At 44.7% G+C, this 20,931-nt stretch overlaps 2 protein-coding genes across 4 annotated transcripts; one reads left to right on the top strand and one right to left on the bottom strand.

Annotated features, from left to right (window-relative positions):
* Positions 1-3,803: 3,803 nt before the first annotated feature.
* Positions 3,804-8,723, bottom strand: TNFRSF9 (TNF receptor superfamily member 9). Its single transcript, XM_069034777.1, has 7 exons — positions 8,608-8,723; positions 8,428-8,535; positions 8,086-8,223; positions 7,522-7,588; positions 7,288-7,424; positions 6,928-7,062; positions 3,804-5,532 (listed from the first exon to the last, which is right to left on the bottom strand). Exons 1-7 carry the CDS (start codon positions 8,705-8,707, stop codon positions 5,408-5,410), a joined length of 810 nt encoding a protein of 269 aa, XP_068890878.1. The 5' UTR covers positions 8,708-8,723; the 3' UTR covers positions 3,804-5,407.
* Positions 8,724-8,864: 141 nt separating this feature from the next.
* On the top strand, positions 8,865-17,376 carry PARK7 (Parkinsonism associated deglycase). Of its 3 annotated transcripts, none has more exons than XM_069034779.1 (7): positions 8,865-8,947; positions 12,088-12,221; positions 12,941-13,042; positions 13,651-13,710; positions 14,513-14,582; positions 16,104-16,190; positions 16,921-17,376. In XM_069034779.1, exons 2-7 carry the CDS (start codon positions 12,132-12,134, stop codon positions 17,079-17,081), a joined length of 570 nt encoding a protein of 189 aa, XP_068890880.1. In that variant the 5' UTR covers positions 8,865-8,947; positions 12,088-12,131; the 3' UTR covers positions 17,082-17,376. The 3 variants fall into 3 exon arrangements, with proteins under 3 accessions (XP_068890880.1, XP_068890879.1, XP_068890881.1); XM_069034778.1 differs by lacking the exon at positions 8,865-8,947 and adding an exon at positions 9,908-9,990; XM_069034780.1 differs by lacking the exon at positions 8,865-8,947 and adding an exon at positions 10,378-10,501.
* Positions 17,377-20,931: the final 3,555 nt, after the last annotated feature.

Raw genomic sequence — 20,931 nt, 5'->3', positions numbered from 1 at the left:
AACATTTAGTGCCCAAAGAGTTATCCTAGAATTACAGAATTATTTGGGCTGGAAAGGACCTTAAAGATCATCTAGTTCTACTCCCCTGCCATGGGCAGGTGTTGCGGTCCCTCCCCCCGCCCCGGTAGCCCTGAGGGAGGCACGGGGTTTCCCTGCCCCTGCTCAGCCTCGTTCCCCATTGGTTGGTTTGTGTTCCCCTGCACGGGCAAAAGCAGCTCGGGTGCTGACTGTAAGGGTCTCTCGGCAGAGCCCGGCCATGCGGCTGGGGAAATAAACATCTCTGAAACATCTAGCAAGAATCTGTCCATATATATTTCTTTTTCCACGGGACTCCTGGTATGATATATGCGTGTTACAGCAATCCCCGCTGTAACAGGCAGGGATGTTACCAATAGCTCAGGATGCTCCAAGTCCTGTCCAGCCTGGCCTTGAGCAATTCCAGGGATGGGGCAGCCACAGCTTCTCTGGGCAACCTCTGCCAGGGCCTCACCGCTTTTTTAAGTAAAGAATTTCTTTCTTAACATCCAATCTAAATCTCTTCTCTTTTATCTAAATCTAAATCTCTCTTCTCTCTGGTGGTGTCCAAAGTCTCTCTCCCTCTTTTTTATAACTTCCCTTTAAGTCCTGAAAGGCTTCCATCCCCCTGGAGCCTTCTCTTCTCCAGGTGAACACCCCCATCTCTCCCAGCCTGGCTCCAGACTAGAGGTGCTCCAGCCCTTGGAGCATCTTTGTGGTCTCCTTTGGACGTCCTCCAACAGGTTCATGTTTTCCTTGTGCTGAGGACCCCAGACTTGGACACAGCACTGTGGGCTCTCAAGGGCAGAGTGGAGGGGGGAGAATCACCTCCCTCAGCCTGCTGCCCGCTCCTGTTTTGGTGCTGCCCAGGATGTGGTTGGCCTTCTGGGCCAGCCAGGTACAAGGACTGAGCTGCATTACTTGTACATGAACGAGTGTGCTGATTTTAATACTAGCAAGGAATTAAACTCCAAATAAGCCACTCTCTTTTCCCCCATCCCTTCCAGTGAGGGAGAGACAATAAAGGAGAGATTATGGGTTGAAATAACAATTTCCTAAAATCACAAAACAGTGGACTGAGACACACAATAACAACAGCTGTATTAATAGCAAAAGTATACAAAAGAGAAGGTGTTTTACCCACAAAAGGGTATTCACCATCGGGAACAAAAAACCATGGTGGCAGGCGCCTCCCATCGAGGAGGGCCTTTGTCCTGACCATTCTTCTGTCCTGTGCCACGTGGTATTTGGGAAACAAAGGCAATATGGGAAGAAGAGTTCCCATGGTGAATGTCCCCCCAGCCTGAAAACAACAAAAACCAGAGACAAACAACCCCCAGCTGCTCTGTTGTCCAAATCAGAGTGGGGTAGCCACTTCACTGAGCTCGATTTTCTGCAGATGCTTGTGCAGCCACTTCTCTCCTGTGTGTTGGGGGGAAAAATGTCCCTGCTGGGGTGCTGACCTCGTGCTACATGGCCCTACTGGCTCTGCAGCACCTCAAAACTGTCCATTCAGCACCATAGTCTCAGCCCAGAGAAAATGGGAGGAGGAAGTAGCAGGCAGCAGAGGAACTGAGGTCACCAGAGTTGATTTGGTGACAGTCCCTCTGCTCTGGTGAGCGAGGCAAGGTGGTGAACTTCCAGTTCCAGCCCCCCAGCTTCTCTTGCCAAAAACCCACACCCCAGTGCTGATGTGTGTGGTGTAGAATAAACAACTTGGTCACACCCATACAGTGCTAAACTCCACCTCCCTTCTCTCTAACTGGGACAACTGATAAGTTTGTTCAGGTATTGAACAACGTGTGTGTTCAATAAAAGCTCCCTGTGAAGCCAAGATCTATCAACTATCTGTCATTGCCAAAAAATACTTCTTTTTCACAGCCCTTCTTCTGAATTGTGGATAGCCAGGCTTTACTGCTTCCTTCTGCTTTAATTACCAGTAGTAAAAGATGCACAGTGCAGTTTCTTTCTGTTCACCCTTGCTGGATGAAAGATTTCTTAAGGTGCTCCACATGCAGGCAGGAAGGCTGCTGTCCTCTGTGTTAAGAAACAAATTCAGCCACAAATTCTATTCAGGAAAGCTAGTAGAAATTTGTGGATGCTAAAAAGCAGGACCAGAGGAATTTTCCAGCTGCTGAAGCATTTTGTGAAGTTTTTCTTTCTCATGCTTTTAGCTGAGAAACAATGAAAGACGGTTTTGTAAACTAATTCTCTATCTCTGCACCTGGGTTTGTTTTCCAGCCTTGTTTTGGTACTTTGGGAAAAAATATTTTGAATGGGTGTTAGAGAACCTCAGCTGATCCTTTTAGAGGGTGGTTGGTCAAAGGACCAATAGTCTCCTACCGCTCTTGCGGACCACGTTATATAAACCAGTTTTTGTAATTAATTAAATCGAGCTTTTCTCCTTGGACATGTGTGGTGATTCTGGCTGTTTCTTGGCACAACAGTGACAGAAATTTAATTGTGATTACAGCGTTTATTTTAATCTAGTCACTGAGGATCCCTAAACCTTACTATGTAACACTTTGTAAAAGCAAAGAACAAAGTATTTTAAAAAATTGCATGTGACACCCTGAATGATGTCAGATACTGACACCATTTCTGCTTCTGTGCTTTGCATAGTAGCCACTTGTCATATTATCTAGCTTTGACTGAAGTTTTACTACCTGCTGTAGATTTTTTTTCAGAGGACAAAAGGGTAATTTAAAAAGGAAAAAAGGAAGGTACAAATATGTGGCTTTTTTGCAGATACAAGCTTCCTAACAAACTTAATTCATGAATCTGCTTATTGCATTTTCATAGCATACTGCCAGAAGTGGTTTTACAGCTGTCTGCTACAAGCATAACAAAAAGTAAGATTTAAGCAAGTTCTTTAGAACTTTTATATTAAATATCTGTTTATGAGGGGTCCAGAATGGAAGCAAGCTTCTAATACATTTGTTCTATGTGATCACAGTGAAGGCAAATTACACACCACACAAGAATGAATTATGTTCAAGGAAGTGCATGATTCTATGGCTGTAGTTTGAATTTATAGAAAGCCACAATTCATAGAATTTGAATATTGTATAAATCTGCAAATGGCTAAACACTCCAACTATACTGGTATTTGTAGTGGTGCTCTTGCTATGCATTGGAATGTCCTGTTTGGGTGCTTGGTGACAAAACAGATGAATTCACCTGTACTTATTTTCAGTTCTGTGAGGACATATGAAATACAGCTCTGCTGCCAAAGCTTTTGGGGAGTGAGGAAGCACTGCACACTGTGAAATGCCCTGACTTTCCCTTTGCAATTGTACCACGAATTACTTCACTTTTCAAAATATGGTTTCTTCCAGTCTGGGTTCTTATTTATAAACGTGTTTGCTTTTAGGTGTTTTTGGGGTATTTCACCAAAAAGTACAAATTAGCCAATCTCGTGCTGCTTCTGTGGCCAGGTGATGTGCATTGTTGTGAAATGCAAATGTATCATCTGCACACATTTGACAACAAATGTTTGTGCCAGCAAAATCTGTTTATCATTAATTCAGGCCTCAGTACTCTCAAATGACAGAAGTCATAGGTAATATTACCCACATAGTTCTTTGATTGAAAGGAAGGGTGTTCCTAACATTTTCTTCAGAATGTACCTTCTTCAGTGAATGACTATCCCCCGAAACAGTCCAGAACTCCAGTTTTGGTGTAAATGTGTCCTCATTGGTCACTAAGTAGATTTATTCCTGCTTCAGGTACGGACAAGAAAAATAAGGGGTTTGCACTTTATTTGAAGCATTTCAAAATATATGCAGAATTTACTAGCAACATGTAAAATTCCAGCTGGTATCTCTTTTCCCAAGGAGAAAACACCAGTTGTTTTCTGAACATGTACATTAATTCTCTACCTTATGATTGGGCTAGAAATTAATCACAAGCAGAACTATTCTTTTTATCTTGTTCTAAGATACAGTCAACGGTGACTACATATAGTCAGTGATGGAAAGGTCACTCTTTGATTTATAAATAGATACATCTTAGATTTATAAATAGTTTGGTGGCTTTTCATGCATCCTGTTCATGCCTTCAAGTTTGCGATCTTGACGTAACAGTCACTCAGTTCTCGTGGCTGAAAGTACTAATAGAAGACTTGAGCTAGGGATAAAAATAAAAACTTCATAGCTCAGGCTTTTTATGGTATTTATTTTCTCACTATATAAAACTATTTTATATTTACTTGTACATAAGTTTATCAAAACTTGTAAGTGTGGCTTGGTGAAAATAATCTGCTATTGTAACCTGCTGAATAAAGAGATGGCCTGTCATTCAAATGCAAAATAGTTTTCTCTTGCATTGAACTCAAAGAGGGGAAAATCACTCTTAACCCCCATATTGGTGCATTTTCATTCTATTTTTTGAGTAACATTTACTGAATTAATAAAATAGGTGAGTTTTGTAAACGGTTAAAAATGGTGTTGCAAACGCCGTGACTCAAATATGCATTTTCTTTTTTCTCAAGACCAAAGTAACAGTATTTGATCAGAGAGACAAGATAGTGTCTGATGTTAAAATCTTTCCAACCTCAGTTACAAAAATAGTACCACAAAGACACCACACGTTCAGCTGCAAGGTACATAAAAGTTTACATCACGTAAAAGATCAAAGTTGAATGATGTAGGACTGAAGGTGGTGCAGTTCAGCTGCAAAGTAACAGCTATTTCTAAGTTCAAGTCAACCACAGCTTCTCTCAGTGTTTCCACTGCCTCCCTCAAGCCAATCAGTGTAATACAACAGCAGATGCTGCTGTGGAACACTTCGCAGCTCAAGATTTTTATGGCTTTCTTTCCCCTACATGCAAGGAGGGGTGCAGTGGTGAGGCCAGGGGTGTCTCCAGGACTGATGGGATCAAATGAGCTCCATCTGTGTTTGCACACAAACCCCAAAACTGCTGGGTTTGAGCCAGACTTTGGGAGGAGCTGCAGCTCCAGACTCAAGAGGATGGCTGGTAGTAAGAGAGCATGTGTGTCACCAGTGACTCTACAATGTGTGACAGATCTCCTTTTTAGCTTCAAATGCTTTTGGAATGTATGTAAATTATGGCTCAGGTACTATTAATGAGGGACCAGAAAACTACTCTGCATTTCTGTTAGAGCTTTTAAATGCAGTATTTCTTTCTACATGTAGATCAAGAACCACTTCTTAGAAATATTCTTACTCCTAGAGGAAAAAAGTCAGCAAACTGTTTTGGGGGCTTTTTTATTATTTTTTAAGAAATACAAAAAAGCACTTTTTCCTCAGTGGCTGGGCTATTTAGTGCTTTAACACTCAAATGCTGACACCCATTCTATTTACATAAACAGGTTCTTGTTCTGTATTCCAAAAGAAAATTCAAATGTGGCTGACTTGGACAGTTCAATTTCTAGTTCACCAAAAGATCTCTGAATTCTGTGGATTTGCCACGGTCCTGATATTCACCTTGTTCTTCCTCAGGGAAGTGGCAGCTGCAGGCATCATCTTCCTGAATTGACTGTTCAGGTGTGTGCACTGAAGAAAAAGAACAGAATCACAGAAATCAATTGGGTGGGAAAAGACCTCTGAAATCACTTAGTCCAACCTTTGACCCCACACGTTGTAAACCAGACCAGAGCTCTGAGTACCCCGTCCAGCTGTCTCTTGAACACCTCCACAGACAGTGACTCCACCACCTCCCTGGGTAGCCTGTTCCAATCTTTAACAACCCTTTTTGGGAAGAAATTCCTCCTGATCTCCAACCTGAACCTCCCCTGATGTAGCTTAAGGATGTGTCCACTTGTCCTGTAGCTGGTTGCCTGGGAGAAAAAAACTGACCCTCATCTGGCTACAGCCACATTCCAGGGAGTTGTAGAGGGCAAGAAAGTCTCCCTTGAGCCTCCTTTTCCCCAGCCTAAACAACCCCAGCTCCTCAGCTGCTCCTCAAAGACTTACCCTTCAGATCGTTCCTCAACTTTGCTGCCCTTCTCTGGACTCACTCCAGCACCTCACTGTTTCTTGAAGTGAGGGGCCAAGAACTGGACAAATTTCCCCTGTTTTATTTATTTAGCCATCTTATTTCACCATTCCTCAGTCACAAATGCACGAAGTCGGGAAGAAAAAAAAATCTTCCAAGTTATTCTACAATCTGAAATTATTGCTCTACAGCATGGATATCTGACAAAACTAATTTATCATACTTGGTTTTCCCTAATTCAGCAGGGCCTCTAGTGCTCTGCTTGTCATGGCAATGAAAGGAAGACCAACATGAAGGAAATAGATTTTTGGACTGCTATAGTCTTCTGTATTTAGAATTACACTAGAAGATTCAGCCCTTATCCTTAGGACAGGGGAAAAGAAGAGAAAGGGAGAGAGAACCCCCCAAAAAACCAAACAAACCAACTATGAACTACATTGAATGGAATTAGCTTCATCTTTGTGCTGAACTCTTGAGTTTGCCCAGGGTTTATTAGCTCTTGGGGGGCAGTGCTGGATTCAGGCTGACTCTGCACCTGTGCAGCAGTTCATCCAGACTGATGTCCCCTCTTCTGCTGCAGCCAGAGCTCCAAGACACTCACTCCAGGCCATGGGTACTCTCTGAGGAGAGAGAACTGCAAAGTGTAACAGCCCCGCAGGCCAAGGATGATGCTTGGAAGTATTAAACTGAACTGGCCTTTAACTGGAGCAGCAAAGCTCAGCTGAGCTTTTTCACCTCTCACAAATACTTCACTTCTAAGGATAAACATGCACTTGACCTAACACCCACAGTGCTTTCTGCAATAAAAATTCCAAAACTGTTTCCCTTTAAGTTGCTTCTCACAAGGCCAAAAAAAATGAAGCCACTGCAACTATCTTTGAAAGACACTTAACCTGGATTCCTGACTTCTGTCTAGTTTCAAAAAGAAAAACTGAAGAGTGTATTTATCTTACTTTTCTTGAAGACGGTGTGTAGTTTCTTTTTCTGCCAGACACTGAAGCAGATGCACAAAGGCAGCAGAAACACTATGCACGACAGCCCAGCCACAGCAAGAGAAATCCTGATCATGTCTGTCTGGACATCATTTCCTAGGAAATAAACAGCATTCTCTAAGAGTATTTACAGAACAAAATTCTACTGCCCTTGAAGTAGCGCAAAACTTTTGTCGCCCACCTTGCTTCTGGATAAGTCTGCAACACTGGAAATGCATAGAAAAAAGGACTTTTGCTTTAAATGGAAAATGAATGAACTATACTATGTTTAAGTAGATCATAATTCTTTACCTCTATAAGGAATATTATACAATGACTCACCTGGCACAGTGACAGAAACTGGAATTTCAAGAGACGTGGTAGGTAGAGTAGTGACTAAAGTGGGATTAACTGAAGCATGCTTGCAAATGACATCTTTTGCTGGAGTTCCAGGCTCCAGGACTTGGTTTCCAGAGCACCTGAAAGACATTTACAGCAAACAGGGAAAAGAAAAAAAAAATTTAAAATCCAGTCAAGTGTAACAGCTGTAGCATTTTTTTTTTTTAGCTTACTTACTTTGTCCAGTTTTTACAGGAGCCATTGGGCTGATCATTAAAAGTTCCATAGCGGCAAGTCTGGCAACCTTCAACAGACAAGGATAGGTAAAATTGTACAAGATAAGCATTTAAAACACAACATGTGAAACATTATTTTTGCCTGCTTGTACAGTGACAGAATTACTATTTCATAAGCCACTCTGAGAATGCAAGGCAAGTCTTTCCCTGTACAGTACAGTACCAGTACAGTACTTGGCTACAAAGCCAGTTGATTTGGCAGAAGATGCCACAAACCATGCCTAACTCCGGGGTTCCCAGTTCAGTTTCCCTCATGCTGGCAACCAAGCACTGCCATGCAAAAGGAACTAACTGGTGCATGCTTTGAGCTGTAGTAGGGCTCAGTGTGGTGAGTTTGTCTGCTCTTTAGCTTACTCCACCACCACACAAAGTGTTTAGCAGCAGTGGCAGCTTTTATCTTGAGAGGTCCTTCTTCTATCTGCTTCTGCACTGTGCAAGAGGCAGTGCAGTGTGTCTGGTGCAGGAAGCAGAGGGGCTTTCAGCTGCTGGGGAAAGGTGATCCTACCGTTCCCGGTGCTCTCCTGGCCCACGCCACAGCTTCGGGTGCAGTAGGTGCAGCCATCACCGCCACAGCGATAGCCCTCCTTGCACGTGCATTCAGCATCACTTGTTGAGGAACACACTTTTAAATACTCGAATATTCCTGCAAGAGTAAAACCGAGTCTTAGGTTACAGCATGCACAGCGTGGAGCAGCAAAGGCTCGGACCTTTGCTCTCACAACAATCGGGCTGGCGGCTTTAGCGTAGGCGCGTAGCGTTATTTGGCCAGTGCCGCGTCTCCCCCGGGCAGGTGCCGCGTCGTTGCCGCGGGAGGTCACAGCAGGGCTGGTGGCGTCGCCGCCGGTACCTTCGCACTTCCGACACATTCTGCAGTCGCCGCGTCCCGCCGCGCTGGAGAAGGTGCCGGCCGGGCAGGGCAGGCAGGACGCGCAGTCCGCGCTCGCCACGAACGTACCTGCGGGCCGAGACACAGCGGTTACCGGGGGCCGCGGCCGGCGCATCGCGCCCGCCCCGTCCCGGCCCTTACCCGCCGGGCAGTCAGCGATGCACGGCACCGCGGCCGCGGGCCCCGGGCTCAGCGCCAGCGCCAGCAGCGCCGCGGGCAGCAGCGCCCGGCCCGGAGCCATGGGTGGGAGCGCGGCGGCGCGGCCGGCGGGACTGCGCGCGTAGCGCCCGGCGCCGGCCCTTAGCGGCCGCCCCCGGGGGCTCTGGCTGCGTCATCCCGGGGGCGGCGGGGAAACCCCGGCCCGGCGGGGCTTTCCGGACCCTCCCAGAGGCGCGACCCCTCAGCTCTGCCTGGCAGCGCCCGCAGAGCTCTCTCAGCGATGCCGGTCAGCGGCCGCCCTTTTCACCGCTGGGGCTTCCCGGTGAGTCCCGCGCGGAATCCCCGGGGGGCGAAAGGGGAGAGGCGGGGCTGGCGGCCCCAGCAGAGGGGAGATGCCGAAACCACACGGGCATGACAGGGACACGCACGGAGAGCCGAGCGCCGCGCTCTGGCCTCAAGGGCGTGGCGTCCCACCCGCCCGCGGGAGCGCGCACCGGCGGCACGGGGGTGGCACGGGAGCGGCGCGGGCCGGCCTCGCGGCCCCGCCCCCTGCGCCTCCCCGCAGCCAATCCCCGGCCGCGGCCCTGTCCCTCAGCCGGGCCCGGGGAGCGTGGCAGGAGCGGAGCGGAGCACGCTGCGGAGTTGAGTGCCGAGTTGTAACTGAGGAGTGAACGCATCTGCCGCGTGTGCGTGCCCGGCACACGGGCAGGCACAGTAAGGACCAGCCTGCCCAGGGTTTTGGCGGAGCCCACTGTGGGAAGCACACCAAGCGCCCCGTACTGGGAGCTGAATCCCACACCGATCCCAGGAGAGCGCTCAGCGAAGTCCTTCCCTATGGCCGGCTCTCCTCACCGGGACTTGAGCTGCTCTGCCGGAGCTCTCGTGAGCCCGGCACCCTGGGGCCAGACCGGGTCTGCACCTGCGGGCAGGGTTTTACACAACAGGGTTTTGCAGTCCGAAAGGGCCCCGTTAACAGCTCTGTCTCTCCTTCAAAACATCGGAACTCCTTAAAACCAGGGGCAACATTGTCCCTGAGCCATGGCCATGCCCTGTGCACCGCGAGCCTCGGGAAACAGAAGTGTCGGGCGGACGCTTCGGCAGAGCGCGAAGAGCAGGGCTCCGTTCTGCTCTGTACGCGCGGGGCTGCCCGAGAAGGAGCAGCAGCAGCAGCAGCTCGGTTCGCGGTGCTGCCGCCGTAGGAAGTGACTCTGTAAAGGTGGCGCCACCGGAGCGCGCTCGGCGCTCCAGCGACCGTGAGAAAAGCGGTGCGTGCCGGGCACGGACAGGCAGTACGGGCGGGCGGCGGGGCCGAGCGGGGGCGGGGCCGGGGCGGGGCGTCCCAGAGCCGCCCGCGGCCCCGCTGAGGTGAGTTGTGGCCGCCGCCGCTGCGGCCCCCGCGGGCCCGGCCCAGGGAGCCCCCGCGGGCGGCGGGCGGGGGGTGTCGGCGTGGGCGCGGGGCTCGGCGGCCGGGCGCGGGCGCGGGTGCGGTGCCCGGGTGGCTGCGCTCCGGGGCCGGGCTCCCCCGCCGTGCCCGTCAGGCGGCCTCGGCCCCGGCACGGCCTTGTGCCGTCTCTGCTGCGTGGAATGGCGCCGTGTCCCAAAACGAACAGATGAGCACGTCGGGATGCGGCCTTTCCAGCCGGGCTGCCTGAGCTGGCGCACCTTCAGCCAGCCCCTGCCTCTGGTAGCGGCCTCTGTGGTTGGGGCACTGAAGGCGTGAATTTTTTTTTAAAAACCGCCCTTCTTAGAGTTTCTGATTGAACGCAAATCACCATCTCCAGAAAGGCATGGGTACTCACGCCGGGAAATAGGTTTGGTTGATAGATTTGAGGCGGCTTTGGCTGGCACTGAGGAGCAAATGGCAAACTGGCATTGTGTAGGTAGCTTGTTAAATGAAATGGCTGATAGGGCTGTGTAACTTAGTTCTGCCTTCTCAAAAACCGTCTTTCCATAGTAGTGGGACAGCTATTTACATATGCACCTGCATGAAGAACAGTACTAATGCTCAAGAATTTGGCAGTATTGTACAATAAATGTCTAAAGGCACTATGAAGAAACAGCGTTTTGCTAAACTAGGAGAAAGAGTAGGATCAGGTGCCTGTTTTCATCTAAAGATATAATGAAAGATAATTTCTTTAATTAAAAAGGGATGCAAACCATTATTTAGACTATTTTTCTTCAATATAAAGCAAATGCAGCATTTCTGTATTGTGGCAATTCAGGAGTCTTTTGCTAGTTAGTCAAATTCATATGAAAATTTCGCAGAATCAGTGTGTACCCACAAGACAAGCTAATAAGAAGCTCTAAGTTGTCCTAAAGTTATTACTAATACCTGTGATTTGCATGTACTTGATCAGTGGGGTTTGCATTGACAGTACATAAGGCTGCTCTAAAAGTAGGATTTGATACAGTGAACTTTTCTGCTTGGGCTGGTTCAGCATCCTGCAGGATTTTGTGCTGGATATTTTTTAGAAATAGCAGCATTCTAAAGGAGGCTACCAGTAGGGATCAAACCTGAAAACAGGTGAAATTCCAGCAGGGTGAGGATGGTTTTCTTTTGCGTAGGCACCTAAATGTGTATCACATTTTGTGAAGAGCTCTCAGGTATTACAGGCATTTCTAGATGGAAGATGCCTGCATAGGACAAAAATCTGTCTTTCTAGAGTAGTAAGCTGTGAAATACCTTCTCAAATCACAGATGCTTTCACAGACTTCTGACAGACCAGTATGAGTTAGTGAGTATTTTACATGATGTAAAGAAATTGTAACTTAACCTTCAGATGGAAATTTGGCTATTCACCTAACTTGAATTTAGAAGCTAAAAAAAAAAAAAGTCTTAAGCCTGGTTTGTTCCATTTGCTAAATCCTGTGGTCTGCTCCCCCATCACACATGTGCACATGTGTTTCTTCCCCCACAAAATTGTGAAATAACCCAGAAAATCTATTGGTGAGATTTTGCAGGGGCACTGGTCGAGTCATTATTAAGTCACAGGAAACTCTTCATGAAGCATGCTGTGTGGAAACTAAAAACCAGACATGAGGTCAAAGCTCATGCAAGCCCTTTTTGTAAGTGCTGACATGGGTAGGAGTCAATCGTCTCGGAATGAATGAGGGTGTGCAAATTGAAAACAACTCTGCCACCCACCCTGAACCCCTTTCTGGCAGACACAGGTCATGTAAGCTCTTGATTAGGCCAAGCTCCTTCCTCTTCTGGTGCTGATGTGCTATGCCTCCCACTGCACAAGTGCCTTAATCTTTTAATATCATAATGCATTCTTTTTTAAAAGCTCCTTAGTTAAACAGGATTGCTATGAATATTGATTAAAGCTAGTGAACCATTTTGAGGTGGTTTCAATGAAAGAACATGCAAAAGTACAAATTACTGTTAAATTTCAACATGAGGAAGGATTTGTAGGAGGGAATTTGCCTTCTGACTTCATTGTATCTTTCTACCCCCCTCAGCCCCTTCCTTCACAACCATCTCCCTGATAGAAGCCCCTCAAGACATGGCCTCAAAGAGAGCATTGGTGATTCTGGCAAAAGGGGCAGAGGAGATGGAAACTGTCATCCCAACTGATGTTATGAGAAGAGCTGGGGTGAGTATGCAGACTGTGAAAAACCTCTGTGAGTGCGTGGTCAATCACTGCCTCAAGTTGATGTTCATTGCCAGGAATTCAGTGTGTAGTCTGTTGTGTGAAATGAAAATTTACCCTCATCACCTTACTGGTTAGCAAATACTTGTGCCACGGACGTAATGAGCATGCCTGACAACTGACATTTGTTGGTAACCTTTCAGAAAAGGTAACCTTTCAAAATGCAGGTCTAATGTGGACCAGAGCAAATGTTTCAAGTAAATCCTACTCTGTCAGAAAACACAGCTACTTCTGTGTATAGTAACTGGAAGTACCTCTTTTTAGGGGTCTGAAAAGCTCAGTACATTACAGCTCATTACATTGAATAGCTTTTCTTGAGCTACTTTTGAAATTCGGCTATAAACTACAGTTCTGGCTGTTGGGATTCCTCACACTGTTTGTTACTCTTGCAGTTGTGGTAGCACACTGTTGTCATCTCATCAGGAATGAAAATAATACTTTAAATGAACACACCAACTTCCCTTGTATAGAAATGACTAAAAATTACCTTCTCCCACACCTTTGTCATTCCATCACTGTGCTCCCCAATTTAGGTGTCATAAGAGGAACAAGCTTTCAGTAGTGCTTTGCTTTTCTGTGTACTACTTAAGAACTAACATAAAAGAAAAATGCCCCAGATCCTTGATTTGTAATAATAATAATAATATTTGTTCTCCTGTTAGATCAAGGTGACTGTTGCAGGCCTAACAGGAAAAGAACCAGTGCAGTGCAGTCGAGATGTCTTCATTTGTCCTGATGCCAGTCTTGAAGATGCCAGAAAAGAGGTTGGTCATCACCCTGCTCTGGTACAATGGCCAGCATAGTCTTTGTCACAGTTTCTGAGGTGAATTTGGAAAGCTTATGCATTACTGCTGGACATCTGTTGCATGTTGTGTTTGCTCTGTGTAGCAGTGAATTGGAGAACTGCACATCCCACCGTGCTCCCCTTCAGTATTGTCATAGCCTGCTAGGTTCAGACAGATTTCTTAATTCTGCCCAGGTATTTGTTTTTGCAAAGTGTCAGTCACAGAGCTTTATTCTTCCTGCTAGTTGACCCAACAAAATACTGTGATTTGGACCAACTCAAGAATTCTGAGGAGAAGCTAAATAACGTTATAGTTAGACCTGTAAGGTTGGAGCAAAACCACTTGTCTTTACTACAGAAGAGCTGCTGAAGCTTTTAAGTGCCCTAGGCTTAAAAGTTAGTTCTGTGAGAGACTTTACTGATAATAGGCTTTTCCTGGAACAGGAAATTGTATTTTTCCTGTGATTAGAACTGATTCTCTGATCATAAAGTGTTGTTCAGTTTGAATCAGCTGCAGTGGTCTTCAAACAGTGTAATGTATGTATCAGACTCTCTTCAACAGAACAGTTTTATCTTTTCTCTGTTTAGGGGCCTTATGATGTTGTGGTCCTTCCTGGGGGTAACCTTGGAGCTCAAAACTTGTCTGAGGTAAAGTTCTGGTATTTTAGAAACTCATGGGCATTCTCATGAGTAGTGGGGTGGTTAGCACTTGCTTAGTAATCCTGCAGATTCAGTTCAGCACCTAACTGTTAATGGTGTTAAGCCTTCTTGTGACTTTGTAGGTGGGACAGCTGGGTAAATTCTTGGACTTGAGTACCTGGTAAAGGAGAACAAAAATGAAAGGGTGTTGTGCATTGTGGGAAGATCTCTGTTCATATTCATATGAAGATGAAACGGTTGCAAATGAAGATTTAATTGCCTGAGACACAAAACTGTCCAAACCCAAGGGACATGCTCCTTTACAGTATTCTGTCTCTGGTGCAAAACTGTTGCAGTGGTGGTATGAATTCCTTGTGGAAGGGCAGGCAGGCAAACAAATTGACCTATCAAATAGGATTTAGGTGGTATCACAGAGTTTTTAAGGCCTGGAATATGAGACAAATATCCCATATAAATCTTGACAGAGACTGTCTGGTGGTATCTAATGAATACTCTTTCCTGTTCATCTTGTGAATTTTCAACCAACTTTCTGTGGTTAACCAGGGTCAAGTACTTGCTGCAGTTCCTTCTGATTTCCTTCCTCTTTCCTTCTGGGGCAAGTATGTCTTGGTTTCAGTTTTTCTCCTTCTTGATGTTCTCATTGCCCTCTGTCCTGAGGCAGGGTAGGGAGATGCCAGTTGGTTTTCTGTATAAAACATGTTCTGTTTCACAGAATTTTCAGTGAAAATTATTTCAACCATGCTTCAAATAACCAACTCCAAACAATGACTTGTGATGTTTCTTCGTACAGTCTGCTGCTGTCAAAGATATTTTAAAGGACCAGGAAAGCAGAAAAGGCCTGATTGCTGCAATATGTGCAGGTGGGTTACTGAAGTGTCTTGCTTTTTAAAGCATTTGGATATTTTGAAGGAGCATGAAGAGAGTTTCCTGTTGCAGAAATCTGTGTTCCTGTAATTTAGTGGCAGGAATTTGTACCTGAATATATATATATATATATATATACACACACATACTGAATTTTTTGTAAATTTAATAGCAGAGAAATCTCTAAGACAATTGTGAACACTTATCCTGCAAGTTCTGCTTATTACCTAGCTCCTTCCAATCAGTCATATTGCTGTCTTTAAAATAAAAAGTTGTGGTAGGATTTTTTTTAAGTATGTGCTTATTCTGGTGATCTCCCTGCAAGTACACAGCACTGACAGAATGTCATTGCTGTAAATTTATCTCACATAACCACTCCTGCCCTTTAGCTTCAGAAAGAAGGCCAGAAATATAGAATTACAGTCTCACCCTTGCTGAGTTGCAGCAAAAAATGGACTTGGTTTGAGGAGAGGGTTGTCTGCTTACATGTTCTACACAGCTTGGTATCCAGATCATGAACTTTGTAAGATTCATGTTTTAAAAAGCAAGGTGAAAAATTGCCAATACTCGAACTGAAGGCTGGTCTAGGGAACCCAAAGCTGAGAGTGAGGAGAGAGATGATGAGTGCATAAAAGGCAGTCAGAGTGTGTTCTAGGAGGGGATTTTCACTTTTGTTTTCTGGTACATTGCTGGGGTTTTTTTTTGCTTTTCTTCTTCATTTAGGTGATAGTCACACAGAGCTGTGAACATTCCTCAACTTGGTGATAATAGTCTTCAGCTTCTTTATCTGTGTCTCTTACAGAACAATCCAAATTCACCCTTGCCCAGTAGAGGCCTTTACTTGTAAGCAGGGTGATTCGTAGAGCTCATTCTAACTGAAAGCAAAAGAGGTTATTTCCTCTACTAAATCCAGAATTAAATGAATGCACAGAATTGAAACTCATGCCAGACAAATCCTGCCTTCAATTTCTTTTGGAATTCCCATAAAGATTTTGTGTCCGATGACTTAGCACTTCTTGACACAAATTCCTTCCTCAATTCAGGCTAAGGAGGAAGTATGAAAAGAAACCAAAAACTGAACAGTTAGGCCATGATCTGTCCAAAATACTGTTTGGCACAGAACTGTAGCATGTAGAGACTTGCTCAAATGAAATTCTATCTGTTAAGTCTCTAAATTAGGGTTTAACAAGGTTGTAAAGTATTTATAGGTAGTTAGCGTTCAGATTGAAGTGCAGACCTTTTGTTTCTTAATGTAAAGCAGTTTTAAATAAAGTGTATTATCTGGAAGTTGGTTGTTCCCCACGCCTTCAAAGGCACTACAATCATGGGTAGGACATCAGTGTGAACTGTAATGTGAGAGCTTTTTGCTTCAGAGGTAGGGCTGGCATCAGTTTTTATAATAAGTAGTCTGTCCATAGTGAGCTTTGGCCCCTGGAGGTCCTAATACCCAAATGTCTGTTCTAGAAGTATTTGTAGCAGAGGCAGTTCCTCACTGGTGCAACTTTGTGTTCTTACAGGTCCTACTGCCCTTCTGGCACATGGGATAGGGTATGGAAGCAAAGTCACAACGCATCCTTTGGCCAAAGACAAAATGATGAATGGAGGTATGTTTCTGTCCAAACCCTTCTTAGGTTTTCTCTTTTTTTTTTTCACCTGAGCCCACAGTTTAAAGATGGCAAAAGAGCTTTTTTATCTTATTTTGTCTCTCTGAATTGAGTCTATATCACTGGCAAATAGGGGGCTGTATTAACATTGTCATCCTTGGGGGAATTCTGCTGCTGCTATCATATTAGGAGCATTTATTGCCTTAACCTCTTGAGGCTGAGCCACCTCTTTTTGGTTCTTTGCCTCAGTGGTCCCAACAGCAAACTCTGGGAGCACCTTTCCCACTCTCCTGTGAGCAGTGCTTTGGTTCTGTGGCAGCTGATGGCTCCACACCTTTTTCTCCTACCTAAGGGAAGTGGTGGTGAAATGCTAGGAAGGTCATTCTATGAGCATTAATGAGTCTGGAGGTGAGCAGATGGGTTTCCCCAATTTCTTCTGCATGCATTTGGTAAAAAAGGAATTTGTGAACAGCTCCACAAAAGCAGTCTGACTTCCGAAAGTGACCCCCTGGGAGCTGACAGGCTCAGTGAGTGTTTCTTGAGGAGCTTTTAGAGTCAGAGGGGCATTCCCATACCTTGGGAATGAGCTCCCTCTGGGCCCTGTTCTTCCCTGAGGACGGCAGGCAGGGATGAGCTGCTAGGAGGCAGTGCTGAGGTCCTTGTGCCCTCTGTGGCAGCTGTGGGCACTGTGCTGGACACTGACCCTCTTCCTGTTGTGTATCCCCCCAAGCACACTACTCGTACTCGGAGAGCCGCGTGGAGAAGGATGGGAACATCCTCACCAGCCGTGGGCCTGGCACCAGCTTTGAGTTTGGGTTGGCCATTGTGGAAACACTGCTGGGGAAAGAAGTGGCTGAACAGGTGAAGGCACCTCTAATACTGAAAGAGTGAATTGCTGGTGTGGGATAGGGACTAGGACAAATTTAGATAGAGAGTCTTACCCTTGTAGAATAACTGTAATGTGCACTGTTGTAAATACACTTTAATTGTGGGTGAATTTAGTAACTGTACTTATCCGAACTGGGATACCTTAACAAACCAAAGGTCTTCATTTCCGGAAAAAGATCCTGTTAGCAAAAATCAAAAAATAGCAGCCAGCATCTAATAATCCTGTTTAGTTCTTGGATGGCATTTAACAATCACATGGAAAACTGTTTGCTGAGTAAATAAAAATGAAGCATCCCTACTGGTGTGTTGTTCATTTGTGTGTTTTCTCCCAGCTCAGACCCATGAAACCTTTTCACCACCATGTACTATTCAAAACAACGTCTGTTTAGATTCTCACACAGTTCTTCTGAAGTCTGAGCTGAAATGAGAAGGTGGTCAAACACTGGAACAAGCTCCCTGGGGAGGTGGTCATGGCCCCAGGCCTGCCAGCATTCAAGAAGTGTTTGGACAACACTTCTCAACAACACTTCTCTTGGCTCTATGGTTTGAGTTCTAGGTTGCCCTCTGTGGAGTCAGGAGTTGGTTTTGATGACCTTCATGAGTCTCTTCCAGCTCAGGATATTCTCTGATTTTATGACATAGATTATTAAGTTGTAACCTAGAATTAGTTAAAACAATGTTTGATTCCTTGTGTACAAATAAGGCAAATAACTAGTATTAATTTTCAGACAGTGTGGAACTGAATTAAAAGTGTGAATATTCATACCTTGTCAAGCGCCCCAGAGTTCTTGCAGGTTGAACATGATACCTTGAAATTTGTCTTCTGCATTAAATGATTTGAGATCCATTGAGCTATTTGGACAGCTGATAATCAGCATAGAGCAGGAAGTTTGGATTTGGTAGCATGCCACCAGTAGGAGTGCTTGTTTCTCCTTACTATAAATTGGAAGTTGCTACAAGCCTGGCTTAAGTGAGCCTATGTCAGTTTAGAGGAGTTGCAGGACAGGTCTCTGGAGGAAGTAATGGAGCTGTATTCCCATGAGAATTAAGAATTTGGCATCATTTTCCATCTTTGCTACCTTTCTTTCACCAAATAATTCTGGTGTTACTTAGCTCTGTGAGCAGTCATGCTTAAGGATGGCACCTCACTGGACTCTGAAGTTACCACAGCATCTGGAGATCTGGTTCTGCATACATCTGAAGTGCATAGTCTGAACTTTAGAAAATTATTGCATAGGAGCCTTTATGATTGCTTATTTTAATGGGAAACAAGTTCATTCTCAATTACTGCATTTTCGTAATGAAATACATGGATACTTTTGCAAATTCAGAATTAAGAAATGTCTCTGTGTTGTTAATATCTACTGGAAGAACTGCTTCAACTCTATTCTCTGTCTCTTAATTTGTTTAGGAAATATTTCATATGTTTCTCTAGCTTTGAAATACGCTCAAGATATGCAAAAGTTGTAATCTATGTAAGATTTGACATGTTTGTGTGGTAAATCTGCACGTCTAACTGGTATTGCCATGCAAATGCAAACCAAATGATGGAAAGATTCTTTGTCCTAGAATCTGGAATAATTACTTGGTTTGTAAATGGGCATGATTCAGAATACAGGAAAAGCTCTGCATTCCTGGGTGGCAGCACTGCTTTGTAACATTAGAAGGAAAATATTTCCATGTTTATATTGTTTTAGTCTTGCAGAAATATTTTAATACAAAGCATTAGCAAAGTGGCCATAAATTTGATTATAAATTTTTTTTTTATTCCAAGTCTGAGGGAGTTCAGTTTACAGAAATGAGGTTTTCAATGTGTATATTTGGGCTTTCCCACTCCCATTAAAATGATAATAGGAAAAACACTCCAAAAAATGAGCCTAGAGCCCATGGATGTATCTGCTTAACTTGCAGATTCTTCCACCATGTTCAGCAAAGGACTTGGTAAATGAAATACTATAGTGCTGCTTGCATCACAGTTAACTTCATACAGCTGACCCTGTTCTCAACCTTTTATGTTGCAGATGTCCAGCAAAACATGAATTTACTTGGGTTCCCTTTCTGCTAAGGTGTCATTAACTCGGTCTTTCAGTTAGGGTAAGCTAATTTTCCTCCTAGGGTAAGTGTTAAGAAGGAATTTGCTGATTTGAGGGAAAAAAAGTTGCCTTCCAGTTAGAGAAATGCTTTTTTCCTCACTTTTCAGTATCTCTTTTCCTAAAATCCTCTTTTATCTGCTGATAAAAGATGAGCTGAGGTACTTTTCTGCTCATTGTTTCATGTACACTAGAAACTTTGTGCCTTTTTATTATTGGCAAGCTTTAATTTTAGAACCTGTGGTAATTTGGTATCTGCTGCCACTGAACTCAGCTTAAACTGAAGGGAATGCATCCACTCTTCTCTAACATTTAGCATTTTGTTCCTGGCAGCTGGAGGGTTTGGGGGTTGGTTGTTTTCCTGAAGAGAAGGCAGTCAGTTGGCATCTGCTGTATACCTCAGATCATCTCTCAGGAATAATGTGGGGTTTTTTTCTCTTGATTCTGGTTATTCTGTGGGCTTGAATGCATCATTGAGAATGAGTTCTCTTAGGGAATTGAAGAGTATGATATGGCTTAGGAGCAGGAATGTACACAAGATGGCATAGATGCTAGAGCCATCAGTGAATACTTGCAGTGATGACGAATATTTTCATTCAGACTGACAAGCTTCTAAATGAAGAAGAGGCAGAAGAAACATGTGGAGAAGTGAACAGTCTGGTTTTGCTGCAGTTCTTTGCAGGTTCCTTTCCAAAAGAGGAAAGTGAAGTACACAGCACTGTACTGTGAACAGGAGCAAATCCTCTGAGCAGTATGTCCCTCTGAGCAACAGAGAAAGGATGCTTTTCTAGAGAGATGAAAGTTTGACTTTGAAAATGGGTGGAAATGGAACCATAATGGATACAAACCAGCCTGCACACTAGTACTTAAAGCTGTAAAAGCACACAAGGGAATATGCTTCATCCAGTAATTACAAACCTTGTTAGCCATTTATGGCTAACAGCTTGCTGGTCATTTATGTTATGCTTACCATTTGGTATGAAACCTACAGTGACTGTCAGAGCAAAGAATGGTTACTTAATCAGATTATTTTGTTTGTTCTTTCAACAAAAAAATGTATCATGATGCAAACATAAGCAGCGATCCCAGAATGATAAAAAATACCTGTCTTCCAGCAGCCTGGGTCATGACCCATGGCTTGGTTGGAAAGATAAGGATGGGACAGAGGAGTAGGAAGGTGCCAACTACAGAAGTAATCGCTAGCACTGCATCCATACTGTCATTCATACACCCTACAAGAGTGTCATTCATACACTCATACATTCATACTGTCATTCATACACTCTACAAGAAAGGATGCATTGCTGTTACATGGAGACTACAGTTTAGTAGGGCATGGTATGCAACATTTAAAGTTTGAAAAATAAGCAAGAAAACACTGGGCAGACTAATGAATTGTTGCCCAAAATTGTAAATAATCTTTTAGCATGTTTAGAATGTGGTCTTGCATGTGGTATGAAAAGAAAGCAAACTATGTAAAATGAGAGCAGATGTGCCTCCCTGCTGCCCTGATTTGTCAGCTGACAGCCTGGCTCTGACAACATTCCCTAGCTCTGAACTTCCATGGATATTCTGCAGTTCTTGCAGCATTGTCACTTGGCAGGAACAAAAGCTTTCTGGGATGAACAGCAAAAAGGGACAGGCTGTCCTTGCTGACACAATTTATCTGGCCTTCAGCCTCTTCCTGCCATCTCTTGAGAAGCATCCAGGGAAGGGCAGGGGCAAGGAGCAGGTTTTGTGAATCCCTGCAGTGGTGCTGCCTC

This window comes from Aphelocoma coerulescens, chromosome 21, assembly GCF_041296385.1.
Source record: "Aphelocoma coerulescens isolate FSJ_1873_10779 chromosome 21, UR_Acoe_1.0, whole genome shotgun sequence".
Lineage (NCBI taxonomy): Eukaryota > Metazoa > Chordata > Aves > Passeriformes > Corvidae > Aphelocoma > Aphelocoma coerulescens.
Note: the sequence above shows the minus strand (reverse complement) of the source record. Positions and strands in the feature narration are given on the sequence as shown.